At 46.7% G+C, this 26,910-nt stretch overlaps 1 protein-coding gene across 20 annotated transcripts in view; it reads left to right on the top strand.

Annotated features, from left to right (window-relative positions):
* The window catches only part of KIAA1217 (KIAA1217 ortholog), a 750,245-nt gene that overhangs the window by 480,406 nt on the left and 242,929 nt on the right, over positions 1 to 26,910 (top strand). The window contains exon 1 of one of the 20 annotated variants that reach the window (XM_047742847.1): positions 17,982 to 18,178. The exons of the other annotated variants lie outside the window; for them this stretch is intronic. Within the exon in view, the coding sequence (XP_047598803.1) occupies positions 18,080 to 18,178 (99 nt within the window). The 5' untranslated portion in view covers positions 17,982 to 18,079. Of the gene's footprint in view, positions 1 to 17,981; positions 18,179 to 26,910 lie in introns of those variants that run through there. 20 annotated transcript variants of the gene reach the window in all.

Raw genomic sequence — 26,910 nt, 5'->3', positions numbered from 1 at the left:
GGGTTAAGCCTCTGCCTTCAGCTCAGGTCATGATCTCAGGGTCCTGGGATCGAATCCCACATCGGGCTCTCTGCTCAGCAGGGACCCTGCTCCCCCCAACCCCCTCTGCCTGCTGCTCTGTCTACTTCTGATCTCACTCTGTCAAATTAATAAATAAAATTTTAAAAAAAGAAAATCTTAACAAAATAAAAGAAGTAGCAGCAGCAGCTTGCTAGAGCCCAGAGCACTGAGACAGCAGAGAGGGAAGATCTCACATGGAGATCGAAATTCAGATGGTGTCTCTTGGAATGACAGAGGTCTCCTGGAGGCTCCTGGAGACTTGTCTGATGATCTGTTTCCTCAATGCCCAGGGCGCAATAGGTGCTCAGCAAGGCTGTTGATGGATTATGATCTGAATATGTAGAATGAAGCCATGGGTGGCTGGTGATGGAGGAGGGCGGACAGGCACGTGGAGACAAGGACAGGGTCCCTTGTGAGTCAGTGTGTAGGCCCGGGGAAGTGAGCTGGCAGTGTCATTTGGAGGAGGGGCACATCAGTGACGTCAGGTAGAGGAAGGCTAGGTGGTGTGGGACCTTGAAAGTTGGCAGAAAGCTTGGACTGGCAGACGCAGAGCAGCCTTGAGCCTTGAGCTCAGAAGTGCAATAAAAGCAAAGTTCAAGGGCAGCTGCTTGGGGTTATGTTGGAGGGACTTCGAAGAGGAGCCTGAGTCCCAGCCTGGAAGTGGTTGCAGTGGCCAGAAGGCAGTGGCCAGAAGAGCGCCTTCGGGAACGGAGCTCAGCCAGCACTGAGGGATTGAATGAGGGAAGAAGAATGGAAATGAGGGGTGGCGCCTGCCTGGCCCAGTGGGTTAAACGTCTGCCTTTGGCTTGGGTCATGATCCCAGGGTCCTGGGATCAAGCCCTCTGTTGGTCTCTCGGCTCAGCAGGGAGCCTGCTTCTCCCTCTCCCTGTGCCGCTCCCCTGCTTCTGTTCTCTCTCTCTCTCTCTCTGGCAAATAAATAAATAAATAAAATCTTTAAAACAAGGAGAAGAAGAATGGGAATGACTTGGCATCTGGAGCGGGACGGAGGGACGGAGGCCTGCGGCTGGGGTCGTGGGAAAGGCGAGGATGCCCAGTGAGCACGCCACGTACTCACCAAGTTCCTGCCTGCACCCGGACCCTGAGCACGTCTAAGCTCTCTGTGTCGTCTGCCCATCTGTGTGGAACCACTGACACATTTCCCTGGACTGCCATGGCAGCACACGAGTCATCGTCGCCAGAGGAATGGATGGAAAAGGCCCCGCCGTGTTAATGGTTGGGATCAGCTGATAGGGATAGAGCTAGGAGAGAAAAAAATCTGGCCTGGAGCTCCGTGGGTTTTTCCATAAGATTCTGTAGGGTCTTTTTGAAATGCTCTCAGACTTCAGCACCAATGTCCTTTCGCATTCCCCTCTCGGCATCTTGGTTTTGTCAGGCCTGTCCTTCCCTCTTCCTTCCCTTCCCCTGAGTCGAGGTGTTCGCAACAGCCCCTGCGCAGGTGCGGAGGTGGACCGTGAACAGTGGGTCAAGTTCAAGTTCACGCCTGAAACTTTGAACCAAGGCATTGATTTTGACAGCGCGGGGACAGACGCGGCTTACTGTTATGTCATGCTTGCACCCAAGGAGTATTTCTGGGTTAATGGAATGTGCGAGGACTTTTGTCCATGAGTGCTTCCTGAGGTCCCAGCTGGGACAGTCACCCATCTTACTCAGACATCACCAGGATGCTGAAGGGAGAGGAGTAGGTGGATGTGGTGGGGCGGGGATGGCCTCGTATGGGAGACATAATGGGCTGTATGCGCTGTCATTACTACAGACTGATTCCAACTTTTGCGTCCTTTGTCTTCACTCTGTGCCTCCCCCCCCCCCCGTTATTTTGTTGCTTCTTCCTTTCCTTTTTTTTTTTTTTTTTAAAGATTTTATTTATTTGTCCGAGAGAGAAAGAGAGAGCACATACACAAGCAGGGGGAGGAAGAAGTAGGCTCTGGGCTGAGCAAGGAGCCCAATTACGGGACTTGATCCCAGGACCCTGGGATCATGATCTGAGCTGAAGGCACTGAGCCATCCAGGTGTCCCTTCTTTTTGTTTTTAAACATTTGAGCTGAGCTGGAACATTCTCCCGTATGAATGTGTGCTGAGTATTAAAAGTGTGAGGACAGGGAGCCTGGTTCTGATATTTACTGTAGTATTCAGTGAACTGGATTCGATTTCTTCATCTTAATTTGATAGCAAATATGCCTCTTCTTTACTAAATTCAATTCATGTTCAGTAAATTCTAAGCAATTACTCAAGTTTCAGTCTTGACAAGCAGAATTTGAAATGACAGTAGGTGCTCCAAGTAAAAATGAGTGTCAGACAACACTAAGAAAGTAGGAGACGACTGGAGCCCAAGCCTGGGGAGATACACGTAATTATGGGAACTGGAAAGTCTGAAGTCTGTAGGGCCACGCCATCAGTCTGGAAAGGGAAGAGTTGACGTTGCAGCCTTGAGTCCAAGATCTGCAGGCTGGAAACTCAGGCAGGGTGTCTATGTCACGGTCTTGAGGCAGATTATTATTATTATTATTTTTTTCAGGGATTCTGAGTTTTTGTCTTAAGGCCTTCAACTGATTGAATGAGGCCCACCCATGCACTCTGGTCAGAGCGTGCCGGCTCAGAGCCTGCTGATTTAAATGTTAGCGACATCTAAAAAATATGTTCACGCCAGCATTCAGACAGGCGTTTGACCAAACTGGGTCACTACGACCTAGCCAAGCTTACACATGAAATTAACCAACACCGTAGCCAAAGCTGACCAAAATGTAGATGGATGATTTCTAAAGCAAACAAGGGCTATGAACAAAAATAGAGCCAAAGTTCAAGCTTTAGGGAATTACCGCAGTTGGTCTTCATTGTTTAATTCAGAAATCAAAGTATTATTCTTTTGGTGATGCCTCCAATCTGTGTTTGACTTGTGAAATGTGTATTGGATTTTTTTTTATTGTTTGTCAGTTTTTCTTTATTTTTAAATTTTTTATTTCTTAAAGATTTTTTATTCATTTATTGGACAGAGAGAGACGCAGCGAGAGAGGGAACACAAGCAGGGGGAGTGGGTGAGGGAGAAGCAGGCTTCCCACCGAGTAGGGAGCCTGATGCAGGGCTGGATCCCAGGACTCTGGGATCATGACCTGAGCCAAAGGCAGACACTTAAGAACTGAGTCACCCAGGCGCCCCTGTCAGTTTTTCTTTAGACCAGAGCTTTAGGCTGCAGATCCTTCTTGAGAGTCTGCTGTTTCATTAGCCTTATCTGCATGCTAGTGGTTTGTTTGTCCTGGGGTAGAGGTAGTGGTCCATGAATCCCACTCCGGGCAGTCCTCCGCACAGCCTGAAGCTAAATGAACCCACCTTGCTACGTGCTGCTGGGCAGATGGACCACCCCAATCAGACCCTCCAGCCCTCAGCCAGTGTATCTGGGAGGATCTGCAGAAGATTTCTGTTTACTCTTTCCTGCCCAATATGGACCTTCAGGTTAGTCTACTAAAAAAAAAAAAAAACAACTCCTCTTAGCATGGCTTAGGTTAGTTGGGATTTTAAGATCCTAATTAACCATTAGGATACCACATTTTAGGGGCACCTGGGTGGCTCAGTGGTTTAAGCCTCTGTCTTCGGCTCAGGCATGATCTCAGGGTCCTGCGATCGAGCCCCGCATCAGGCTCTCTGCTCAGCAGGAAGCCTGCTTCCCTCTCTTTCTCTGCCTGCCTCTCTGCCTGCTTGTGATCTCTATCCATCAAATAAATAAATAAAATCTAAAAAAGAAAAGAAAAGGATACCACATTTTATTAAACCAGGATGGTGGTGCCTAGCGGTTAGGCACATGTGTTTTGGATTCTGGTCTTGGGTCCTGCCTGGATTAAAATGGACACTCCCATGCTTAGTAGGCATGTAAACCTCCCTCAAATTACCCAAGCTTTTGAGGGTCCCTTTCTCCATTTATAAAATGGGGATAATCACCGTTTTTACATCATCTTTTGTCAGGAGATTTCAAAGAAGTAACAATTGCTTATTTTAATGGTAAAAGTACTGCTTTTTCTACCCAGAGAAGCATCCCTTTTCCCCCTGAAACTTCCGACTCTTGTTTTTTAAGAAACAAAAACTCAGGCCATAACCCAGCCTCTTCCACCTGCATTCTTATATTTTCACGGCCTTTTTCAGCGAGCAGTTTCCACATCTATTATAAAGGCTTTCTTGAAACAGATTCAAGAGAAAGAATCTTATTTGCTGTCCAAACCAATTCTGGATACCTCTGATGTGGCTAAATTTAGAAACAGAGCAGCCCCTCTGTGGGCCTTTCCTGAGCTCTGACTGGGTTAGTGTACTGCTAGGTTGCTGTCAGGCAAATCCCGCTGCTGTACCAGTCCCACTGGGCATTTTCCTCATTCGGGGACTGTAGGAAAAATCATTACTGGATTCGTCACCTCTAAGCAAGCCTTGGCATTTCAGCCCAGCTTGTGTTGTTTCCTTATTGCTGAGAGGACTGTGTTCCAAACTTTCCCTGCCCTAAATCTGTCAAGATCCTCCATCATCATGCTGGTTCCAGATTTTTCTGTCGGTGCTGACCTCTGCCTGCCTGCGGACCAGCGGGGAAATCAGCTTGCTTTCACATCTGAGTTATTTCTGTGGCCATCTTCATTTGCCTGACTCTCAGATTCCAACTGTTCTCACTCAGTCTCTTTTCTAAGCTTGAACTCAGTAAGTAAAAGCTGAGATACTGTAATTTCCTAAATAACCCAGAGGGAAGCTTGGGCATAATTTATAACCGCTCTGACTGCTGAAGCAACTTTTGCACGCTCCCCTCTCTAATGGAACTTTGAGGAATTACTGTGATTGAATAGTACCTCCATCCTGTCTGCGGATTTTGCCGAATGGAGCCTCGATCTGGTTATATCTCGTTTTTGTTTGTTTCACGTTGTGTTTGTGCCCCACTGGGTAGATAGAGCCCAGGCGTGGGCTTCATCTGGTTGTATTTTCATCTTACAGAGGCAGTAATTGAATCTCTGACAATAGTCTTGCCTCCAAGGAGTGTTCCAACTCAGGCGGCTATATTAAACCGGGGTAGCTCTTGGTTCCCTTGGAAGGTAATGTCCCATCTGTTGACTGTGAACTCTGGCAAATGCAAAACTCTCAGAATTGTCAGAGGAGGGGATCTGGAGCATTTACTATTCTTTCTAGGGGAAGAGCCTTTCTGAGGGCTCTTACCTATGAATGCTCTCTCTGCAAACATCTGGGTAGGCTCAGCCATGTGTGGGGGTTAAACTCTGCTCTCTGGCCTTTCAGAGACGTCGCTGATTTTCTTGCACTTTGCGGCAGGGTCAGTGGCAAGTTAAAGCAGCCTGCACTTTCTTCCCACTTCTTCTGCTTCTGCAACTCTGCAGTGTGCTAGGAGCTTCTGCTACTCTGCAGTGTGCTAGGAGCTTCTGCTGGGGGACTGCCTTCAAATGCTTCCCAGATCCCTGCAGTCCCACTGAAGAACTCTCTTCACTAGCATTTGACAGCCCTCTGATAACATCATTGTGAACTGTCATAGGTTTGGACCAAGTCCCATTCAGACCTTTCTGGCACCTTAAGGTCAGCAATCTTAGACTTGGGATTGCAAGGAGGGTCCGCAGTAAAGTGAGAGATGAGACGAGCGCCGAACTGCATGTCACCAAGAGGGGCTGGACACAAATTGGGCAGAAGTTTGTTCATAGCTTTATGCGAACGTTCAGGATTCTCCAAAATGTGATTTGATCAATTTCCATGTTACTCTGGTAACTTACGTAAATTAGAACAAAGAGAAGAAAGATGTGGGTATGTTAGGAAAGAGTTAAAAAAATGCTCAACACCTTCTCCTACCTCCTCTGCAACCGCAGAGGCCAAGAGAAAATGCAAACACACACACACACACACACACACACACACACACACACACATTCCAGCAAAGAACCTGTTTCGCAAGTTTTGCTGGTAAAAAGTTGGAAGGGGGTTGCTGGAGAGTGGAAAACCTTAGAAGTATCAGTTCAGAGTTTTTCATACCCTCCGTTTTCAGCGTAACTTTATCCTGCAGAGAGAGACATATGGGCCACTGTAGGTTTTTCTTTAACCGATTAAGTGCATTGTTAGACAGGGAGGGGCAGATTAATGAATGCCTATAATTTTGATCATTGTTTTCTGCAAAACAGCTCAGGCTTTGAAAATGAAGCCATCATTCTTGGCTAAGTTTCTGCCAACAGCACAAATTATACCGTGCAGAGATCCAAAGCCCCTAAAAAGGTTTCATTAATGAACAATTTCAGAGGATTGTTTAAGTCTTTGCTTGACAGGTAATGTTGGCATGTAGGCAGGTGGGGTTAAGGTTTCCATGGAGATTTATGATGTCATGCTTGAAAGAGCATGTCAAGACAGCCAATTTAACGAGTAGCTACTCAAAAAGTCCTATAGGCTGGAAGTAAGCTTTATGCAAATGACAAGAGTTTCACTGGGAAAATCTGCAAAAGAAAACAGCAGAGACATGGAGGGGGGGTTTACCTGACAGCTCAGAAGGATGACCCTGGCGTCCATTAGAGACGGAAATTTCCAGAAGAAGAATTAGATTTTTTCCCCCCCTTTAACTGCTGCTTCACCTGTGGAGCTCTGGGTACAGGTAAATACGAGATTTTTCTTTTTCTTCTGAGTTATTGCCAAAAATTATTTGGAAGCACTGGGTTCTGTTTCTCTGCATTGTTCTCTTGGCAGGAAGAACTAAATTAGTAAGCGCAGCTTTCTCACACCGAATTTTCGTGTTTGGGGGCTGTGTTTTTGGGACTTTTTTCTTGAATGAACTGATGTTTCTGAAGAGGTCTGAAAAACAAGTGATGCGGTATGCATTTAGCTGATTTTACCCTGCAGAATAACCCTATAAAGTCTGTAGAAAAGGGTTAGAAGGACAATTTGAGGTACTCTGTATTTGTGGATTATTCCCAGATGTTGGTTTCTTTTCTTTCTTTCTTTCTTTTTTTTTTTTTTCTTGTTTAACTCTTAGATCAGACCTGAAGTTGGGATTACGTGTATTTCTGCATTTTCAAGTTGTAGAATGCCAAAGGTATAACCTACGAAGTATCACAGAACTTTGGACGCATATTGTGTTTTCCATTTCAGGGTGTCTGTGTACCTTTTGCACGGAGGCATTTTATAAGACTAGCAAATATAATAAGCCTGTTTGAGATATCAGAATTTCTGGACTCAGGGAAGCAGGATTCGTGAATTCTAAGAGGACAGGTAAAGGCTTCTAGGGTAGGGAGAATGGTTGATCAAAGTAATTTTGAAAGCATGCTTTCAAAAGGAAACCTCACTCTGGCAGTACGAGGCTTTCTGTTTGCATCGGGTCCTAGTGAGACAGAGTCAGCAGTCTTGCCAGAGATACGGATGGGACAGTGATCACTAAAGGTAGCTTGAGTGATCACTAAAGGTGCGGAATTCACCTAAAGGGGTTAGTCTGGGGACATGAGGCTGTGATGTGAATAATCTGGTCCACCAAGCTCGAAAAGAAATGAAAAACAGTTTTGAAGGTTCAGGTGCAGAGTTAAGAATAAGTGAAAGATACCTGTGATTTGGGAATTTGGGCTTTTGAAACCCAGACTGTTCAGGATCAGAGGGGCAGGCACTGAAATATTTTTCTAAATGCCTAAGGTGGGAGAACGCAGACCTCCGGAGAGCTTACAGCCCCATCCCATGGATTAATTAGCTCCGGAGCTGCTCTGGGCAGTAGAGGGTTACCTGCCACAAGTCACCATGGAACCCTTTGACAAAGAGCTGTGGCCCTCACCTCGGAATGCCTGGCTTTGGAGTCCTGGCTTCGCCACTTACTCCCCATTCACGGCATTCAGCCTCAGTTTTCTCCTCCATAAAATGGGGGTGCTAACAGCGGCGTTGTGAGGATTGACTGACAAAACACATAGTGTGGTTCTCAGAATTCCCGCTCCACGTGTTAGCTGTGGTTTTTAGTCACTGCTGATGTGGAACCCGAGCATTCATTAATTGTTTTTGTAGCCTTCATCGTATTGCAACAGTCCAGGGAGATTAGCAGAATCTTTTTAGTCTTACATTACAGATGACGAAATCGCAACTCAGAGAGGTATGGACATCAACAATGCAACAAACTATCCTTCTGTGTTTTCTGCTATCTTTTTTTCTCATCTGAGGGGTCTAGGAAAAAGGTACTGTGCTGCTGAGATAAGCCCCAGATGCAACAGTCATTTCTATAAATGAATTAAAATACAAAATGTGAAGCATTATCAAAGGAGTTGGGATAGTCATGTGTTTATATTAGTTAGGCTTGCAACACTGTTTCTAGGCAGGCTGGAGGAGTTACGTTGATTTACTTTTTGCTGGCACCTGTTGATGGGAGCTCGGGTCATTTGGAAGACTTACAGTTGTAATTCTTACCTGCTCCAAGAAGAGTCAGGGTTTGCTGTCACAGGTATATCCTGAGCAGGAAACCAAGTCACCAAGGAGCTGTGGGAATTGCCACAGGGAGCGAGGGGTTGGACACAATGTCTTTTCTCCTTTTGTATTCTAGACTTTGGCAGCTACCTCCCTCGCCTATATCCCAGACCGAAACAGCCCATAATTATGCTCTACATCCATTGTATGTAAGAGACAAATATGTTTTTCATTGTGTTATTTTTAGCAGCCCTGTTTCTAGCCAGGGAAAACAATCTGTTAGTTCCAGGGTTTTCCTAATGACTTTTCCAATTTTTCCAAATTTTCCACATCAGATTGCTCAGGATTGTTCAGGTCCCACACTCCTGGGAGAGGGCTCTTAGCAGGAATGTTGGGTAAGCTCATCCAGTGGGATTATGAAGGCGTTCTGATCTCTGAGCTGCTGAGGCTGAGCTCATTCTGTGCCAGACAATGAGTAAATTAATTAAATGTGGTCATCAGACTGCATTGTGGCCTGCAGTTCCCAGCACTGGTTTGGGGCATCCGGAAAAGGTCTGGTTATCTCAGGGGCCGATCTGTGAGTCTGAAAGCAAATATTTATTTCATTCAAAGTTTCAGTTCCAAGTATGAACCACAAAGCGGCAAGTTGAAGGTAGAAAAGAGTCATGAAATCACACAGCTCTGGGGTGCCAAAATTCCAAATAGGCCCAGAATCACTAATGCATATTTTTGTACATTTTTCTACCTATACTAATGGTCTTTTAAAAGTCCATTAAAGCTTTTTATTACACTTAATTGTTGTATTGTTCAGAGATTATCTGTTGATTAATAAGCAGTGATTACATCTAGAAGTGTGTTTTACATCTTGCAGGTTTAGTAAAGGTCTGTTGAGTCAGAGAGGCTGGGTGAACAGGGATTCAGAAGCCACGTTGCCTGGATTCGAGTCCTGCCTCCATTACTTATTAGTGGCACAGATTTCCCACTGAAGAACATACGTGGGTCTATTCATATTCCAAATAAAGTATAGCACCCAAACTTAAAAATCCTCTTGGGACACCTGGGTGGCTCAGTAGGTTAAGCGTCTGCCACCAGCTCAGGTCATGATCCCAGGGTCCTGGGATCGAGCCCTGCAGCGGGCTCCCTGCTCAGCAAAGCGCCTCCTTCCCTCTCTCCCTCTGCCTGTCGCTCCGCTTACTTGTGCTCTCTATCTCTCTGTCAAATAAATAAATATAATTTTTTTAAAAAATCCTCTTAGTAAAGGAATTAGTGGTCTTTAAATAATGTTTTTCTCTCAATTTTTTTTTTTAATTTCCATGGAAATCATTTGTTCAGAAAGAAAGACACCGAAATCTCCGAGTTCAGGAGCTGGAAGTAGAACTTCCTCCAGCCCTGATGCATCTTATAGCTCTCCTCAGTGAAAGGGAAGCTCTGTCCAGAAGCTGCTTAAAGCTCAGGCTCCCGTCACTGCTCTTTGTCAATTTAACATCATTGGAAATGCTCCTGTTCGAAACTGGTCAGGGGCAGTTTTCTGCCATCTATTTTTCCAAAACCTCAACCTGAGAAATGGTGTCCTCTCAGATAACGTGGCTTCTCTTCAGGTGTGTGGCTGCTGAGGCGTGAGCAGGTGGAGTGGGAAGGGCTCTTTCCTCATCCAGGAACCAAGCTCCCCTCTTGGTTTTCTTTTCTTAACTTTCTCCTAGGCAGGGAGAAATGTAATTTAGTGGAAGCTGAAATTTCTCAGAGAATCGGAGTTTGGGATCTTTGTTTTGGTCCCCCACCCCCCAATTTCAGTGTGTGTGAGAGTGTGTGTGTGTATTTAGTTATTTATTGAAGTACAGTTGACACACGATGTTAACGTTAGTTTTAAGCGCACAATGTAGTGATTTGACGCCTCTGTTATGCTGTGCTCACCACACCACAAGTATAGCTGTCATCTGTCTTTATTTATGTTTTATATTATGAGTTGTGTTTTTAGTATGCATGGTGAAGCAGCAAGGCCAGACTCTGCATATGAATTTTGGCCATTCCGTATTTCAGAGTGGAATTTTCCTCTGCAGTCATTCCAATATCGATCACCTTCTGAGAAGAGGATTTTTGCTTTTGCTTTTCTTTCTTTTCTTTTCTTTTCCTTTTTTTTCTTTTTTTGAAGTCAGAGGTTACTAAATCTGCCACCTCATGTAAAACCAGAACGAGTTCTCCTTGGTTTGTGGTGATCATTGTGTGACATCTGGACAACCAGAAGCTGTGGTACCTGTGGAATTCAGGGCGAGCCTAGATGGGAGGGAAGGACCAGGGAGGAATGGAAGATGGAACAGAAGATGGAGACTGGGTTGGACTTCATCCTTCAGGGAGGTCTGCTGCTTTAGCTTCCAGACAACAAATGTACAGGTAGCAGAAAGAATTTTGGACTACTTACCCCACAAGAAGAGCACATGTAGAGAATTATCCATGTAGAGGATTTCTTCTCTAGGGTCACAGAGCAAGGAATGCACAGATGATTTTTTGTGAGGGCATGAGTACCGTCAGTCCAAAGTGAAGGGAGGTGGTAGCTTTTGTGGCCTCTCCAGCCCCAGGGTTTACTTCACACCCCCGTGTGCCTTTGCCCGATACCCCTCCACTCCTGTCCCCTTGCTCATGATTAAGCAGCGGAAGTGAAAATGCTGTTTCCCACCATTGGTTTTACAAAGGTTCATAAATGCCCACGCTCATGTTGCCCCGTAAACCCAGTGGTGGGATTGTCCCCAGAGCCGTGGATCCTCCCTGCCTGTCTGCCTTGCTCTGCACTTGGCCCGGATAGCACAAGACAGAGCCAAGTCCCCCGGTGGGAGATGTTGTTATCGGCCTGTCATGGGGCACAGCACACTTTTCAGAAAGGACCTTTTTCGTCTTACTTCTTGCCACCCTAGAAGCAAGCTGCCGCCCCACATATTTTTTTGGAATGGCTAAGAAAACAGTTATTTGGATGGATCCTGGGTCACTGTTGGTCTTTGACATTAAGAAGCTTTGTAAACGCCCCTCACAATGACACTGGGATGTCAGATCTCGTTTCCACGGCTGTCGCCGGTAAGATACACGTGCCACGGCCATCATTCAGCCTACTCTGCCTTCCAGAGGGACGATTCTTTTTTCTAATCATCTGTCTGAATTTTGCACCAGGATAGGTTGCATGGGCCCCCCTTCACCTTTGAATGTCGCTTTATTTAAATCCCTTTTCAAGGTAACTTTTCAGACTGCAGAAGAAGGCCGCTCTGGCCAACTGCCTCACAAAGGATAATTTTCAGTTTGTTCCTCGTGGAGTGTGTGTATGTCTCTGTGTCTCGGATGAGAATAGCACAAACTCTGGCTTTTTAAATTCTTCTGTCTTCAGAGCAATGATAGTAGTGGCCCCATTATACGTTAACTTGACCCCCTTAAACGGCTGTGTGGGTTGCTTATTGTTTTTCTTTCCCTTTGATGAACAGGGCTGCAGTGGCCTTCTCTGTGTGCACGTGTCAGGAAATACAGAGAACAAATTCCTTCCTGTCAGATTACTAATTTGCTCCTGTTGGTTTACTAGGATTACTGGCGTTGAAAGGTACTGCCTAATTTTCTCTCAAAAAGACTCACCGGTTTATTCCGTCAATAAGAGTCTTAGAGAGTGTGTTACGGCACATTCAGATAATACAATCCACTGTACTCCTGATGATATATGAAATAGACCCTATGCGCAAGTATGAGCCCATTACGAAGTCATGTTAAATAAGCATGATGGCTTACGGAGCAGTACAGAGAGCATGGTGCCTTTTATTTTAAAAAGGCTGGATCCCATTTGTGTGAAAAGGCCTATGGATTTCTTGTGTGCTTATCTATACATTAACAGTTTCAAGAATGATGCCTAATAAATCAGAGAGAGGAACTAGTGGGGGAGTGGAACTTTTATTATTTACTTATTTATTTATTTAAAGATTTATTTATTTTCTTAGAGAAAGCGAGCACACATGTGTAGGAGCAGGGAGAGGGGAAGAGAGAGAGAGCGAGAGAGAAACACAAGCAGACACCACACTGAGCGGGGAGCCCGATGCGGGACTCGATCGCACGACTCTGAGATCACAGCCTGAGCTGAGATCAAGAGTCGATGCACTTAACCGACTGTGCCATCCAGACACCCAAGGAAGTTTTTATTTTGGACTTCTGGACCTCCCTGCTATTTATATTTTTATCATATGCATATCATTGCTTACAACTTTGAAAGTCGCTTACAACAAAGACAGGGTTGCCCCACAGCATAGCCTGTGTCCTTCCAGACGCAACGGGTTGTTTCCAGGTAGTCTGAGAAAGTGACTTTTTCCATCTCACCAGCCCAGGAGTATATTTGTGTCTTCATGTAGTTGTCTCTTGAAAAAGGAAGTGATTCCCTTTTTTCCTCCTCCTTTATAGGAACAGTCATTTCTGAAGGTCTCATTTCTAGCAGAATCTTCCCTAAACAAGTTTATTCAAGTCAGGATCCTACCTTTCTAAGTAAATGCTGTTTTGGGTTCTGAGCTATCAGGTGTACCTGGATTAACTATATTTAAGTTGCCTGAACTTTTCTTTTTAAGTATATTTATTTATTATGTTCAGGGAGCCAGCATATAGTACAGCATTAGTTTTTGATGTAGTGTTCAACAATTCATTAGTTAACTATAACTGAACACAAATAAATAAATAAAGTGTATTTATTTATGTAATCTCTACACCCCACTGTGGGGCTCGAACTCCCAACCCCAAGATCAAGAATCAAGTCACATGCTCTTCCAACTGAGCCAGCCAGGCAGTCTTGAACTTTTCAGCAGAGGCGGTAAATTCCCCGTCCTGGGTTACGCCATCTTCAGACCCATTGTCTGAAACATTCACTTCAAGTTCACATGAGTGTGCTCTGTAACTAAACTTCACGCCTAGCCGAGTTTCTGATCAGTTTTGGATGAAGGGGACATCAGCTTTCATGCTAAGTCTGTAACTATAGAACTACAATTCAGTTTCCTAAGTGAAAAATCTACAGAATATGTAGATTTCTAAAGACAGCTTTTACTGCGAGACAAGCCTAGAAGACATACTGTCACAGGATACCTTTTGAAAGAAAAGAAATGACACTTTTTATACTCTCAAACCATTGAAGAAAGCCTTTGACATTATTTTAAACTCCAAATCCTTTTTAATTCTGATGCGCAGAATGCATTTAAGCCATTCTAGGTGGTAGATTTATGTGTTCCTTTTGTGCAAATCAGTGCACATCTTTGGTAATTAGATTTTTTCTTTCTCCCTCTCAAAAGCTGCCTTTGAAACTTTACTTTTTCCTTAGATATAATTTCTTTTTTTTTTTTTTTTACTTCATGAAATATCTCCGTTCTGTTGCTAACTGCAAATGTTTGCAGAAGGGAACCAAAATAAAACAAATACCTCTTAATATGGTACTTTAAACAAACATCTGACATTTGTTGGTTAATTTTAAAAAAAATAAGGAGAAATAACTATGCTAGGAAAAAAAGCAAAGAGTAGGATTGTGGCTGTGATGGGCAAAACAAGGAAGGAAAGCTGTGATTTGAGCAATTTCTTTCTTTTAAGCGATTTCATTATAGGTAATATAATTGTTATAACCTCCAGGTGGGGGCACATCACTTTTAAGGCTAATTGAACTTTTTCTATATCATTAGAAAAATGGGCCGAACTTCCTTTATCATGGGATAAATACAAGATTTCCTTCCTCCAAATATTTCATGCCCGTGGCTTTTTAAGACATACACGGTACCTCTGAATCCCAGATGTCATCGTGTATGCCAACACGGTGCGATAAACAGTTTGTCTGTATGCTTCCAGACCACTGCGGGTAAGAACCGGAATGCCCACAAGGGTGATTACTTGCTATCTGCCGGAAACTTTCACACAAGTTATCTCGTATAATCCTCCAGAAATCCCTTAGGAAAGCATGCCTAGAAATAAGGAAACCAGAGCTCCGAAGAGTCTAGAAGCTTGGTTCTTTAGGCCGCAGAGCAGTTGTGACTCAGCCCGACAGCAGTTTCCTGGGATCTCTGAGGACGGTTGTTCATTTTATGAGGCTGGATTTCCAAACAACATAATCACGCAGGGAGGGATTTACTTCTTACCTCTGTTGCCTCCAATCCTCATATGCACGCCCGCCCGCCCTCTTTCTTTCTTTCTTTCTTTCTTCCTTTCCCTTCCTCCCAACCCCTTTTCATTCATTCATTCATCCATTCCATTCATTTCAGTGTTACCCCAAAGGGTGGACTCGGACACAAAGGAGGCTGGAATAGCTGTAGGTTTGCTCCTTGTGAAGTACCTCTTAGGTGAAGCCTCGAGCTACCTTGTCAGGAATGCATTTCTTAAGCAACCTTCTTCCTTGCATCAGAGGAAGAAAGCGGCACATGCCTTGATCAGATCTCTTCCCTCAGTGTGCTCTGGGAGCAGACCTTTAGAATTCACCCCAGAGAAAGCATTACTTAGTGGTTCATCAAAAATGCTTCACAAAATGCTGTGAAGCTCCCACATTTTGCCTAACATTTTGCCTAACAACTTTTTGCTCCCACATTTTGCCTAACAACCCCCAAACGCACTGCACTCCTGTTGCTGTTATTTTTGCGTGTGATTACAGAAGGTCTTAGGAGAATTGAATGGACAGATTGGGCAACTTTCATAGGTCATTCCTTGTGTGGGCCAGCGTTAGTATAGATCAGAGGCCCCAGACCTGGGGGGGGGGGACGCTCTCTAGAGAGGCCTGCACCGTGGCCTCTGCGTATCTTGATAAACCACCAGAACTTTGTAGAATCGGGAGTTTTTACAGAAAAATCAATTTTCTTACATTTTGAGGGGAGGGGAAATCAGATGACCAGGAAACACAGGGCTCCAAGTTCTTTGTTAAAAGATGTATGAGAGCTACGTAGCAGCTGCCCTATTAAGATGTGGGGTTCTGGTTCTCAGGTTCCCCACAGCTCCCCCACTCCCTACCCCCACCTGTCTCCCTTATCCGCCTGACTTCTCGGGAGCTAGCTCGGCCGTGCACGTAGGCCTGCTGTCCTTGAGGCACTGCGGTGAGGAGGCCGCCATCTGGCTTTTGTTGTTGGACAGACTTACGTTCCCGAACTGGTTCTACCACTTACTATTTCTGTGGTCTTGGGCGAGTTTCTCAATCTAAGGAATCTTCCATTTCTGCATCCAGATAGTTTCCAGGTTGGGGACAGAATCTGAGAAGTACTTAACCCACCACAATCTGGCTTGGTCTGCTCCTTACCTGAAGCAGCTATTACGGCAACATCTCTTAAAGCATTTTGGGAGAAAGGATCAGTGGCTTCCAGACAGGGTCTTAAATGTTCGTGGTTGTTCAGCGTGGGAGGGGCCTTTGAACTGCGGCTGAAAACACCCTCGTTTTCTGGAGGAGCGATCAAAAGCCAGGAGCTCACGAGTCCGGGCTGACTCAGTGACTTCAAGGTGAACAGGTCCAGGGCCAGTGACTTTCCAACAACCCACGAAAAGGCCTCAGAGTGTGTAGTTTTGGAGATGGGGTCTGTGATAGTGCGGTTTGCATTGAGTGTGAGGACAAGGGAATTTTGGCTAGCATAAGCGGGGTACAGCTGCGGGGGGGGGGGGTCACCGGGGTTCGAATTACTCCTGGGACCACGGCCTTCACGGAGCTTAGTTGCCAGGGGGGAAAGCCAAGAGAAAACCGATGTTCAGATGACTTCGGATTGAAACACGTGGCAAGACGGCAGCGGAGAGGATTTCATGAGAGGCAGCAGGCGAACAAAGCAGAGGCAGCATGTTTTCAGGGAGAAGAGTTACGTGCAGGGAGCCCAGGGCAGGAAGGGGCTTGTCTGGTGAAGGGCTAAGACCCAGGTGGCCCGGGGAGGTGGCGGGGGGCTTAGGAAGCCACTGAAAGGAATTTGGGTTTGATTCTTAGTGCAAAGCAAAGGGGTTTAGAACATCTTAGAGTCTTTTTAGCTTTTGTTGAAACATTGTTTTACACGGAAGCCCCTTTGCCAGGGGTGGGGTAGGGGCTTTTAACCAAGCCCTAAGTCTCCCTACCCTCCCTCCCGGAGATGTCCTCAAAGTGTCCTTTGTCACTCCAGGGCTGGATGGTCACTGTGGAAACCCCCAGTACCAGCAGTTTACAGGGTCCTGGAAATCTGTGACTTGCTCACCAGGGGTCCTACTCCTGGGGTCCAGAAAGATCCATCATGCTCGTCATTAACCCAAAGGCCAAATGCTGGTATTTTTCTTTTTTGTTTGTTTTTTTCCTAATTATTAACACTTCCATTAGGTCTCACATGTTCAGAGTATCCACTGAATTGTTTCATCTTGACCACAAAAAAAAAAAAAAAAAAAAAAAAGGCTTAAGTCGTTGCAACAGTGTCTGAAACGAGATACGCATGTCCTAAGTCCTTGGGTTGGGCAATTCCCAGGGGGCTTGTCATACATGTAATGTTTGCCTTTTCATCTGCTCCCAACTCACAAAAAGAAATCATTAATTTATATTTCAGTCCAAGCCAGTGTTTTTCATTTTGTGGTCGTGGGATTTGAGCTCAGATATGGTCAGCAGGTGAATTCGGCAGCTCGCATGGGGAGACCCTCGGAAGCTCCCCCTCGCAAAGAGGTCAGGCCCAGGCTTCCCGTCACACCCGGCTGGGGTTGGCCGACAGTGGCACGTACAGGGTATGGGTCCCACCAGCACCTTCAATGCTGGGCTTTTGTTCAGTGTGGGCTTGCTTGTAAAAACCTTCGGAAATGCTGGAGAGGTCAGTGGCTGGCATTCTCCTCCCTCATTTTGCAGGTGAGGAAACTGAGCTTCGGAGAAGGGCTGTGCTTTGGGTCCGCCCCACGGCTTATGAGGTCCAGAGCCGGTGTGTGATCCCGGCTTCTGAGTCCCGGTGACCCAGTGACCTTTGCACACCAGCACGTGTTCTTTGGAGCCCAGGCTCTGAGGGCGGTCCCGTGGGGGCAGGTGACACCGGCCGTGGCAGTCAGGAAATCGGAGGCATGTTCTCTGGGCGGTTCTCAAGCATTAGGAAATTTAGCCCCACCCCCACCCCTGTCTTTCTTCTTCTGTTCTAGAAGCTCTGGCCTGGCGGGTTTTGAGGCCGAGAGGGATTGACCGTGACCGCACTATTTTCAGGATAAAGCAAATTGAGCAAACAGTTTGAGACACCTGGCGGTTTGGTCTTTGCCTCATGATGTGAGAAATAAGTTTTGCTGTGAACTAAGCCGAGATCGGTCTCTGTTTAATCTGCAAGTGCACGGGGACGTCTGCTGCCCCCTTCTCACCGGATGCCATTCAAGTTAACTCTAATGAGAGGTGTGGGGCTGAGCCGCTTGGGCTGAGTGGAATACACAGGAAAGAGCAGCGTTCTTGCCCTCCTTTTCGGTGTCCACATCCGGATTTACCTAAACCCCACCCAGGCTGCATTTGCGTAGCAGTGAAAAACCGGTATTTTCTATCCATGAATCACACTGCAAATCCCAGGCCTCTGTCCTTCGGGTGCGTCAGGCCAGCTATGGGGAAGGATGGGCACAGCTGAAGGCGAGCTGAGCGTGGAGGGGAAAGGTCCCTCCACCTGGGGGCCGAGCAGGTGACTGCCGATGGCCACCTGCCCATCTGGACATGGAACCATCTGTCTGCCCTCCTGGAGAAAGACCGAGAAAGGAAGGCGGAGCCCTGAGTTTCTGCTGTCGGGGGCTCTGCAGGACAGAGAAAAGCAAGGTACAGCAGTCGCACAATTCTGGGGCTTGCCGTTCCTCCCTGGGGTCTCTCACCTGCTGTGCCGTGTGGCCCTGGCCACTTGCCCGGAGCAGCTCCCGGCCATCGATTGCCAAGTGAGAGCCGGAGAGGGCTGGGGATCGCTGTGGTTTCATTTAAGTTAAATGATGCTTCAGTACAGAGGGTGATTGCCCACAGCAGTTAAACGTTGTTTAATGATAATTAAATTGCTTTTCTCTCTTCGGAAAGCCCTCCTCATTTTTCTGGACAAAGGCAGGAAGCATTTTTCTTTGATTATACAGAACGTCTCTGGGTAAGGTATAATCCATCTTACTGTGCCGGGGCCCTCAAAGGATGAGTCCTGGGATCCTGATTTGGAAATGGCACAGACATTAGGAAACCAAGTGCTTCCAAGTTTAAGAATCTTGTCAGAAACCAAAAAAGCTGCCTTTCCCTCCTGCCTCCCCCTCCTTGCGTTGGTTGGGAGTCTCTTACAACATGCACGGCTGCTTCTGGACTGGTCTGGATCCCCTTTACAAAGCGTGGGGAGGCTTGGCATGTCCCGTCCTGTTCCTTCCCGGCTTAGTTCCTCCTCAGAGACATTGGGGCTCTGCCCAGGAGGCCCGCAGCGCTTTGCCGGGAGAAAGCCCCACTCTTCCCAGGGCTTGAGAAGTTGACCAGCTTTCTTCCTCCCGGGAGGAAGGCATTTTCAGACAGTGCGGGGAGCCCAGAGACGTGGGCTGGAGCCCACCGAAAGAAGAAAGCCTTCAAAAACGAGAAGCCCTGAGACAGGATATTCATTTGATGAGTCTTTGTATCTGATCTGTTGTTTCATGTGCCCGGTGTCCTGCCACCAGAATTAAGATGCTCTAAAAAGAAACCTTAGGAAATGGATCACGGTGATCCAGTTTGATGTAGGAATAAAATGGAGATGAAAAAAGGAATGTTCCTGAAGGGACTGAACCAACTGTGATCGCAAAAAACCTGCACTTTAAATCTTAGTAGAAATGATGGCGATATGAGGATTTGGGGTGTGTGTGTGTGTGTGTGTGTTTTGTTTGGGGTGTGAGCCTTGGAGCGTTACGGCACAGACTACTTCTGCTTTCTCAGTCTTGGATGTCAATTCCGTGGCCTGGAGTGCCTCGTTCGGTCTTCTTTGGGTGACACTGAACTAGGAGCAGGGAGGCTGCAGGTCAAGGTTTGGGTCGGTGGAGAATCACTGCAGAATGAGACACGCGAGCTCCCAGGCAGGAGGCAACAGATGCTGGTCACTTTCATAAAGGAGGGAAGCCCAGGGACCAAGGACTGTAAAATTTGGACTGGGCAGAACAGAGGAGTCTGGGCACGTGTAAGTGTATTTAACCAAGACGGTCAGCGAGTAGGGGAAGGTGAGGAAAGGCAGTCATGCTGTTGGTGGCATGATAAGGAAGGACAGGGTAAGGACCTCCACGTGGAGACTTTAGTTCTGTCCCTCCCAAAAGAGAGGATGTACGAGCATTCCATTTTGGAGCGGCTCCTTCAGTTTCTACCTGATTTTCTTTCTTTCTTTCTTTCTTTGAGGGAAGAGAGAGCGAGCACGTATGAGCGGGGGGGAGGGAAAGGAAGAAGCAGATTCCCCTCTGAGCAGGGAGCCCAGTGCAAGGCTTGGGTCTGGGACTTGATCCCCAGACCCTGAGATCATAAGCTGAGCCAAAGGCAGATGCTTAACCAACTGAGCCACTCAGGTAGCCCTCTACCTGGTTTTCTAGTGACTTCTTAAAACTTGCGTCTAGGAAGAAGTAAAAAGGAAGATCTCATTTGTTGGAGAAGCTACTGGCAAGCAGTGCTGGGCTCATTCTTAGGGAGGACGGTGTGACTTGGGGTAGTGGGCGCTCTGGAGCCACACCCAGACTTCCCCTGAGCTAGTCAAAATCTGGACAGGGTCCCTGATGGCCTCACACACTCCCAAGACCCTTTCCTCTTGAGTTACTACCTGGTTAGCCTTCCTAGTCTTGAACTGCGAATCAAAACTAACTCAGATCAAAATGTAACTCACAATCACAGAAGGGAGCCGCGGGGTCTACCCAGCCATCCTCAAAGGATACAATGAGGTCCTTTGGGCCAGAAAACATAGGTGACTTGTTCAGGGTCACGTCAGTCTTCCTGACAATAGCCTCACCGCTGTTGGTTTATGCTTTTTTTTTGAGGAGGGACAGAAGGCACTGGATAAGGCAGGGTAAGTTAGGAGTTCCGGGTAGCTTAGGTACACATCCCGAAGCTTCCTTATGTCCCAGCGTCCTGATTTCTGACACGTCCAGGCTGGCTAGGCTCCACATTTGTTGTCTTCTCTTCCTACCGTGGACCATGCCGGGTGGCCTGGAGGAGCTGAGTGGTGTTCCCTCCCAGGCAGCATGTTTCCCAGTGCCCCGATAGTCACTCCATTAAAAACTCCAGTGATGAGTGCTCCCTCTGACAAGTGCTATATGCTAGACAGGTTTGGGATATGGGGAAAGGAAGGTGATTATAGGGGAAAAGGAGAATGTTATACCTGATTATTTACTCTGCTGTCCAGACCCCAAATGCAGAGACACACACAAACACACATAGACAACAATGGGACAAAGATATTTGAGATCCTGACTGGCTTTGAAAAGCCGGCGCTAACAGTTATACTAAGGGCAAGGCAGATGAGGAAAAGCAAATTTGGGAAAGATCCAGGCTGACACTGGGGACCTGTGACTTGAAGTACAGTCTGTTGAAGTCAGGCATTATGGAGACTAATATTGGAGCCCGCCCAGGTTGCAGACAATGCTCGGAGGCATTTCCTGTCATCCGGGGGCTTACATTTTAATGAGCCTGTAGATGCCTATCTGCACTGTGTCATCACGAAGGCGATAGCTTTTTCCAGCAGGCTCTTTTCCCTTCAAAGCCCAAGGCTCAGGGGCAGCTCTTCAGAGATGAACCACTGTCTGATTCTCGCAGATGCACATGGGGGGGGAAGTTAAGCTCTCCCTGCCCCATTCAGTTGCGAAGAGATTTCCAGCTAAAGTCAGTAATCAAGGCACTGTGCTTGCAAGGGATGCTGGTATTTTTTAAAAATAGAGTAATCTGGGGGTGCCTGGGTGGCTCAGTGGGTTAAAGCCTCTGCCTTCGGCTCAGGTCATGATCCCAGGATCCTGGGATCGAGCCCCGCATCGGGCTCTCTGCTCAGCAGGGAGCCTGCCTCCACCTCTGTCTCTGCCTGCCTCTCTGCCTACTTGTGATCTCTGTCAAATAAATAAATAAACAAAATCTTAAAAAAAAAATAGAGTAATCTGTGTGTGTTTGAGAGTGTGTCTTTCAATAGGAAAAGGAGAGTGCAGGTTTTTTTTCACAAATTGAACTTCGGCTGTTCCACATAGCTTTTCTTAACTGAATGCATGCTTGCCAAACCACTTGGAATTACCCTACTAGGAACTTGGTCAAATTACTTAGTGCTAAAAATGGGCCCCACTTGGGGGCCCCTTCTGGAAAGTCCTGGAGTCTGAAGCTGAACCCTCTGTTACCCTCACTCCCTCCTTCCAGGAGCCCAAGCACCCCTGAAATGAGGATGGTGGCCTCACAGGGTATCCTGGTGGTGGCCCACTTGCTGGGGTCCCACCTCCAACCGCCGTGTGGAGGGGTCACTTGCACGCATAAGGCAGAATGTTCTCAGTGCTTCCCACTGCCTTCAGCATGAGAGGAAGGAGAGCATGAGAGGAAAAGCAGGCAAACCTCCACTTCCTTCCCTGCTCCCAGGCCCAACCCCCAACAGGCACACACACTCTCACACCCCAGCGTTAAGATTCTTTCTCCTGTGAAACTGGATTCTGAAAGGCTGAACCATTGCGTCTGTGTTTTGGCTCAGCCGCTCAGCAGGGCTCAGGTGTCTAAATTCAGAATTTTCCCATGGCTTTAAGATTCGGCCTGCAGCTCTGTCCCCTGCAGGAAATGGAGGAGCCTTCCTTGGGTTTGTTTTTCTCACCCTGCAAAGAAAGCAGAAGGGTTTAGGTCTCATTGGCATGAGGGCCTAGGTGGGAAGGAATGAGAATTAATTAATTAATTAATTAATTGGAATGATAATTTAAGTCAAAGTGCTCTTATTGTAGAATCCTAGGCCTGGATGTCACGTGTGTGCCGTGTCAACTGCAAAAATGAAGATGAGGGTCGGTTCTCGGAAGGATTAGGAAGGAGAAGCGAACAGGCAGCCTGTTGGCATACGTTTTCCTCAGACGGGCTCCCCAAAAGGGGTCAGGGAGCCTTTGACTAGGCAAGACACCACGAAAAACAAAGTATTCGTTAGCTCCAGTGATACTCATTCAAGCCACAGTCAACATGGGACTTGTGTGTAGTCCCACAAAAGACAAGAGCGTATTTAAATTTTTTTTTTTTTTAATTTTGAGATATAGGGGCACCTGGGAGGCTCAGTCGGTTAAGTGTCTGTCTTTGGCTCAGGTCATGATCTCAGGGTCCTGGGATCCAGCCCCACATCAGGGGCTGAGCAGGGAGCCTGCTTCTCCCTCTCCCTTTGCCCCTCCCTGTGCTCATGCTCGGGCACGTGTGCTCTCTCAGTCTCTCCCAAATAAACAAAATCTTAAAAAAATTTTTTTTGAGATATAGAATAGTTCACTAATAGACATATCTTGACTACTACCTTTCCTCCAGATTCACCAGAAGTTGTTAAATACTGGAATGACATATTACTTATCTTGCCTCTCCTGTTCTGTGAATAGACCTGTCCACTCTTTATGGAGTTTGCAGGACTATCATGAGGAAGGAGGAGGTAATAATAGATTCATATTATTGGAAGTGGCAGCGTCAAAACGCATCTCAAAAATAAAAGAGTGATGTGCTCGCTTCGGCAGCACATATACTAAAAAAAAATAAAAGAGTGCTATAGGTCATGCAGAGTAATTGTTTAATATCATCAGTGCCAAATGGTGGTTCTCAGGGCCACAGAAGCTGTGTAGCAATACCTCTCTGCCATTGTACCTCTACCCCAAATGACTGTTTATGGCTATAAAAATTTATCATCTAGGAAGGCTCTATGGAATCTGGCACCCACGTTCTAAAAAGTCCTTTAATCTAGGAATTTGCTGACCTGCTGTGCTCTTATTCTTCTGTTGTTTCGATGGGAAATGGGTTCTGGGTTCTAATTCTGTTTCTCGGGACTTAGTGAGCCTTCTCTCCCAGGCTGTGATGGCCCGAGAGGGGATTCTTTACCCTGTGCTGTGGGTGGAGAGGCTGTGTTCCTAGTGAGGGCCTTCCTGGGATGTATGATGGGGTGGGAAGAAGACATTTCCCTAGTGGTCTGCAAGGGGTTGTGGGAAGGGGTCGCAGACTCTGCCCTTGAGGAGGGATGGGTGGAGCTTTTGTGCAGTGGTTGGGTAACAGTGTAAGCCTGCTTACTGTAACCAAGACCCTGAGGAGAGACTGGGGGCCAGTTGGTGGCTGGGGAGAGTTGCAGGTTTTGCTGCTGTGGATATTACATGGAAGGGGCGTTTGCCTGAGCTAAGCCATGGGAAAAATCTAGATACAGAGACTTGAGCTCCTTCTGACAACTGAGCCCAAACACAGCAGGTAGAATGGTTTGGTCTTTGAGCATCCAGGTTTCAATACACAAGGATCCCGTTTCATAGGAGAATGAAGCTCCCCAGGTCTTGTGTGTTTATGGCAGAAAAAATCAACATACAGGATCCTTACAGTATATCGGATCTTCGTCACTGTCTTCAGGCCCATTCTAGTCACCCCAGAGGATTCAGGGAGGAAAGACGACAAAAGCTAGTGGAACGGGAGGGTGAAAGAAATGGGATGATGCTGAAGAGAAGGCTGATGGCGGAGGGCTTGTTGTCTGGAAACACATAACGGCTGCCCTGAAGAGGATTCTGACATTACTTCCCAGGGTAGAGAGCCACGCAAAGAGAAAAGGACCTTAAGGCAAAATACGGGTTGACCAAGTTGTGACACAGCAGTGACCTCTGTTACCAATCAGGTAGGTGGGTGGTGGCTGTCTCAGAGGCTGGGTGGTCATCTGTAAATATTCATGAGTAAATATTCATGGAGGCCCTAACTGAAGGGGGGAGGGAGAGCGGGGGCTCTTCCTGTGGCTTCCTTGAAGAAAAAACACCTTACGGAAGGACTCTTGAGTACTTCCGTGTCGTGGACCAGGGCACAGATCCGCCCACATAAAAAGTGCTCCCCATGGGATGACTCTTCTGGCTGTGTCTCCGCACCTCCTCGTGCTGAGGTCACCCATTCTGGCTTTCCTGCTTCTCTGTCCCAGACATCCGTGATGCGTGAGCATGAGCGTGCGCATGAGCATGCGTGTGCGCGTGCCAGGGCTTCACGCAAAGCCTAGTGTGCTCGGGTCAGCCTCTCTCCCTCTTTCCTGGTCTCTTTCTTTCCTCCCCTCTTCTCTCTCTGTATATATAAATACCCACAGGAGATTAGCATCTATTTATAAATTTTCCTCTTGTGCTTCCTTTAGAACGACCCACTGCTACTCCTGTTCATTGGTGGCTACAAGGGAAGAGTCTGTATGAAGGAAGCTGAGAATTGAAAATGGCAAAATCCTAAGCCATTTGGCGGGGGGGGGAGGGAGAAGCTTGAAAATAAAGGCTTAGGTCATTCCACTGTGCTTAGCTCTTGTGGGACATGCTTGGCACATGAGGCTGCTGCGTTGTCTCCTGCCTGGGTTTCGGTCACTCTGGGTGGTATCTTCAGTGTCCTATAGGAGGGCTTCTGGGTTCTGCTAGTTCCTCTGCCATCACTGACTCATCTTAACTCCGATAAGGCGTTTTAACCTCTCAGTACCCTGTTTGCCGGCCAAAGATCGTTTTTGGTGTCCTGCCTGTGTTTTTGAGACTAACTACTAAGCATTTAGTTTTTGAGGTTTGAAAGGCTGTTTCTTTCTGAGGTGACTGCCCTAACCTTACCTAATTGAATGAACTTATGTTTACTTTTCTGTGTGGAGCCTCTAATGCTTTTATTACGAAAATATTTCCTTTTTGTTGTCTACTGAATAGTAGGTTTGGGAGGAGTATTTAAGATTTTGTAGGGTAGGAGTGCCTGGGTGGCTCAGTGGGTTAAGCCTCTGCCTTCGCTCAGGTCATGATCTCAGGGTCCTGGGATCGAGCCCCACGTCGGGCTCTCTGCTCAGCGGGGAGCCTGTTTCCCCCTCTCTTTCTTCCTGCTGCTCTGCCTACTTGTGCTGTCTCTCTCTGTGTCAAATAAATAAAATCTTTTTTAAAATTGTAGGATAATTATAGATTTAGTGCCAGATCAATGACACACCTCAGATCCATAGGGCAAGTATAAAGTGATTTTTCTCTTCGCTCTGAGGCGAGTGGGCCAGGTAGAACATACACAGTAAAGGTCAAAACTGTGTTGGAGGGCTTGAAATTCAGTCTCTCCCTATTTTGTTATATTTCTGAGGCATAGAGAGGGACAGGAAGAAGCTGCCTTGTGGAATGATCTGCTAGTGAACACAAACCCAATGGTGATTTGGGAAGGGAATCGTCAAGAAGGAGCCAAAGCAGACAGGTTCAGATTTTGTCAGATCGCCACGGTTGTGTAAGGAGGTGAGAGTTGAGGTCCATATTAGTCTGTTGAACTTGTAATACCAGCTTTAGAGTTCAAAGAAGAAGAAAAAGGGGAGGGCACAGTGGAAGGGGACTGAAGCGGGGAGAATGGGAAGAGGAAGGAGAAGGAGAAGTAGAGGAGGAAGGAAAAAGCACACACACAAAGGAGTGGTACACAACATTCCAGGAAATCACTGAATTGTGGGCGAGATAACATGTTTCCTTCTCTTCCAGGGTAGCTGGGATGGGACTTGTAGTATGAAAAGCATGTGGGGGATTTGTAAAGGGCACCTGGATTTGCTGGGCACCTGGGTGGCTCAGTTGGTTAAGCGTCTGCCTTCCACTCAGGTCATGATCTCAGGGTCCTGGGATCGAGCCCCATGTAGGGCTCCCTACTCAGTGGGGAGTCTGCTTCTCCTTCTGCTCCCCCCCACCCCCCACTCATGCTCTCTGTCTCTTGCTCTCTGTCTGAAATAAATAAAATCTTAAAAAAAAAAAACAAAACAGAGAAAGCGGCTGACATGTGTATCATCAAACTTTTTCTGAAGTTATTTTAATATGGATTTGCTATTGTGTTGGTCATAATAATTTAATACAAAAACCCATGCCACGGCCTTCATAGTTTATCTGAACTCGAAGACTTCGTGTCTTTGACCATAAGTAATGCTTAAATTGGTTCTATACATGGTCTCAGATTCACCTACATTGGATTTGGGTCAAATAACCATCATCCTGACAAAGCCGCTGTGTGTGAAGTCTGGTCCTTTAGAAAATATTTTAAAAATCTCCTGACAACACCTTGACCTTCCTCCTCATTATAACACACACTCCTTAATCCTACAACATGCACCGCCCCGTATAGCTCTCCTTAGCTTGCTTTCTTAAGCTCTTGTCTTTATCCCAGGACTCTCTGAATGAAGACTTCTGTCGTGAAGCCGCTGAGTGAAGAGTGGAGGGTGGGAAGACATTGGGCAGCCATAGCTGTTCGTTTCCCACCTCAATGTCTTTGTCTCACCTATGTTCCTCTGAAAGGTTTTCTTTTTCCTTCCTTCTCCTTTCCCCCTAGTCACTGAACAGAGAGACTGAGTACGGGGTATGGTGCAAGGTGTGGACATACCACAGTGAGCAAGATGGTTTCCATCTTTGAGGGAACCAAAT

This window comes from Lutra lutra, chromosome 8 (assembly GCF_902655055.1).
Source record: "Lutra lutra chromosome 8, mLutLut1.2, whole genome shotgun sequence".
Classification (NCBI taxonomy): domain Eukaryota; kingdom Metazoa; phylum Chordata; class Mammalia; order Carnivora; family Mustelidae; genus Lutra; species Lutra lutra.
Note: the sequence above shows the minus strand (reverse complement) of the source record. Positions and strands in the feature narration are given on the sequence as shown.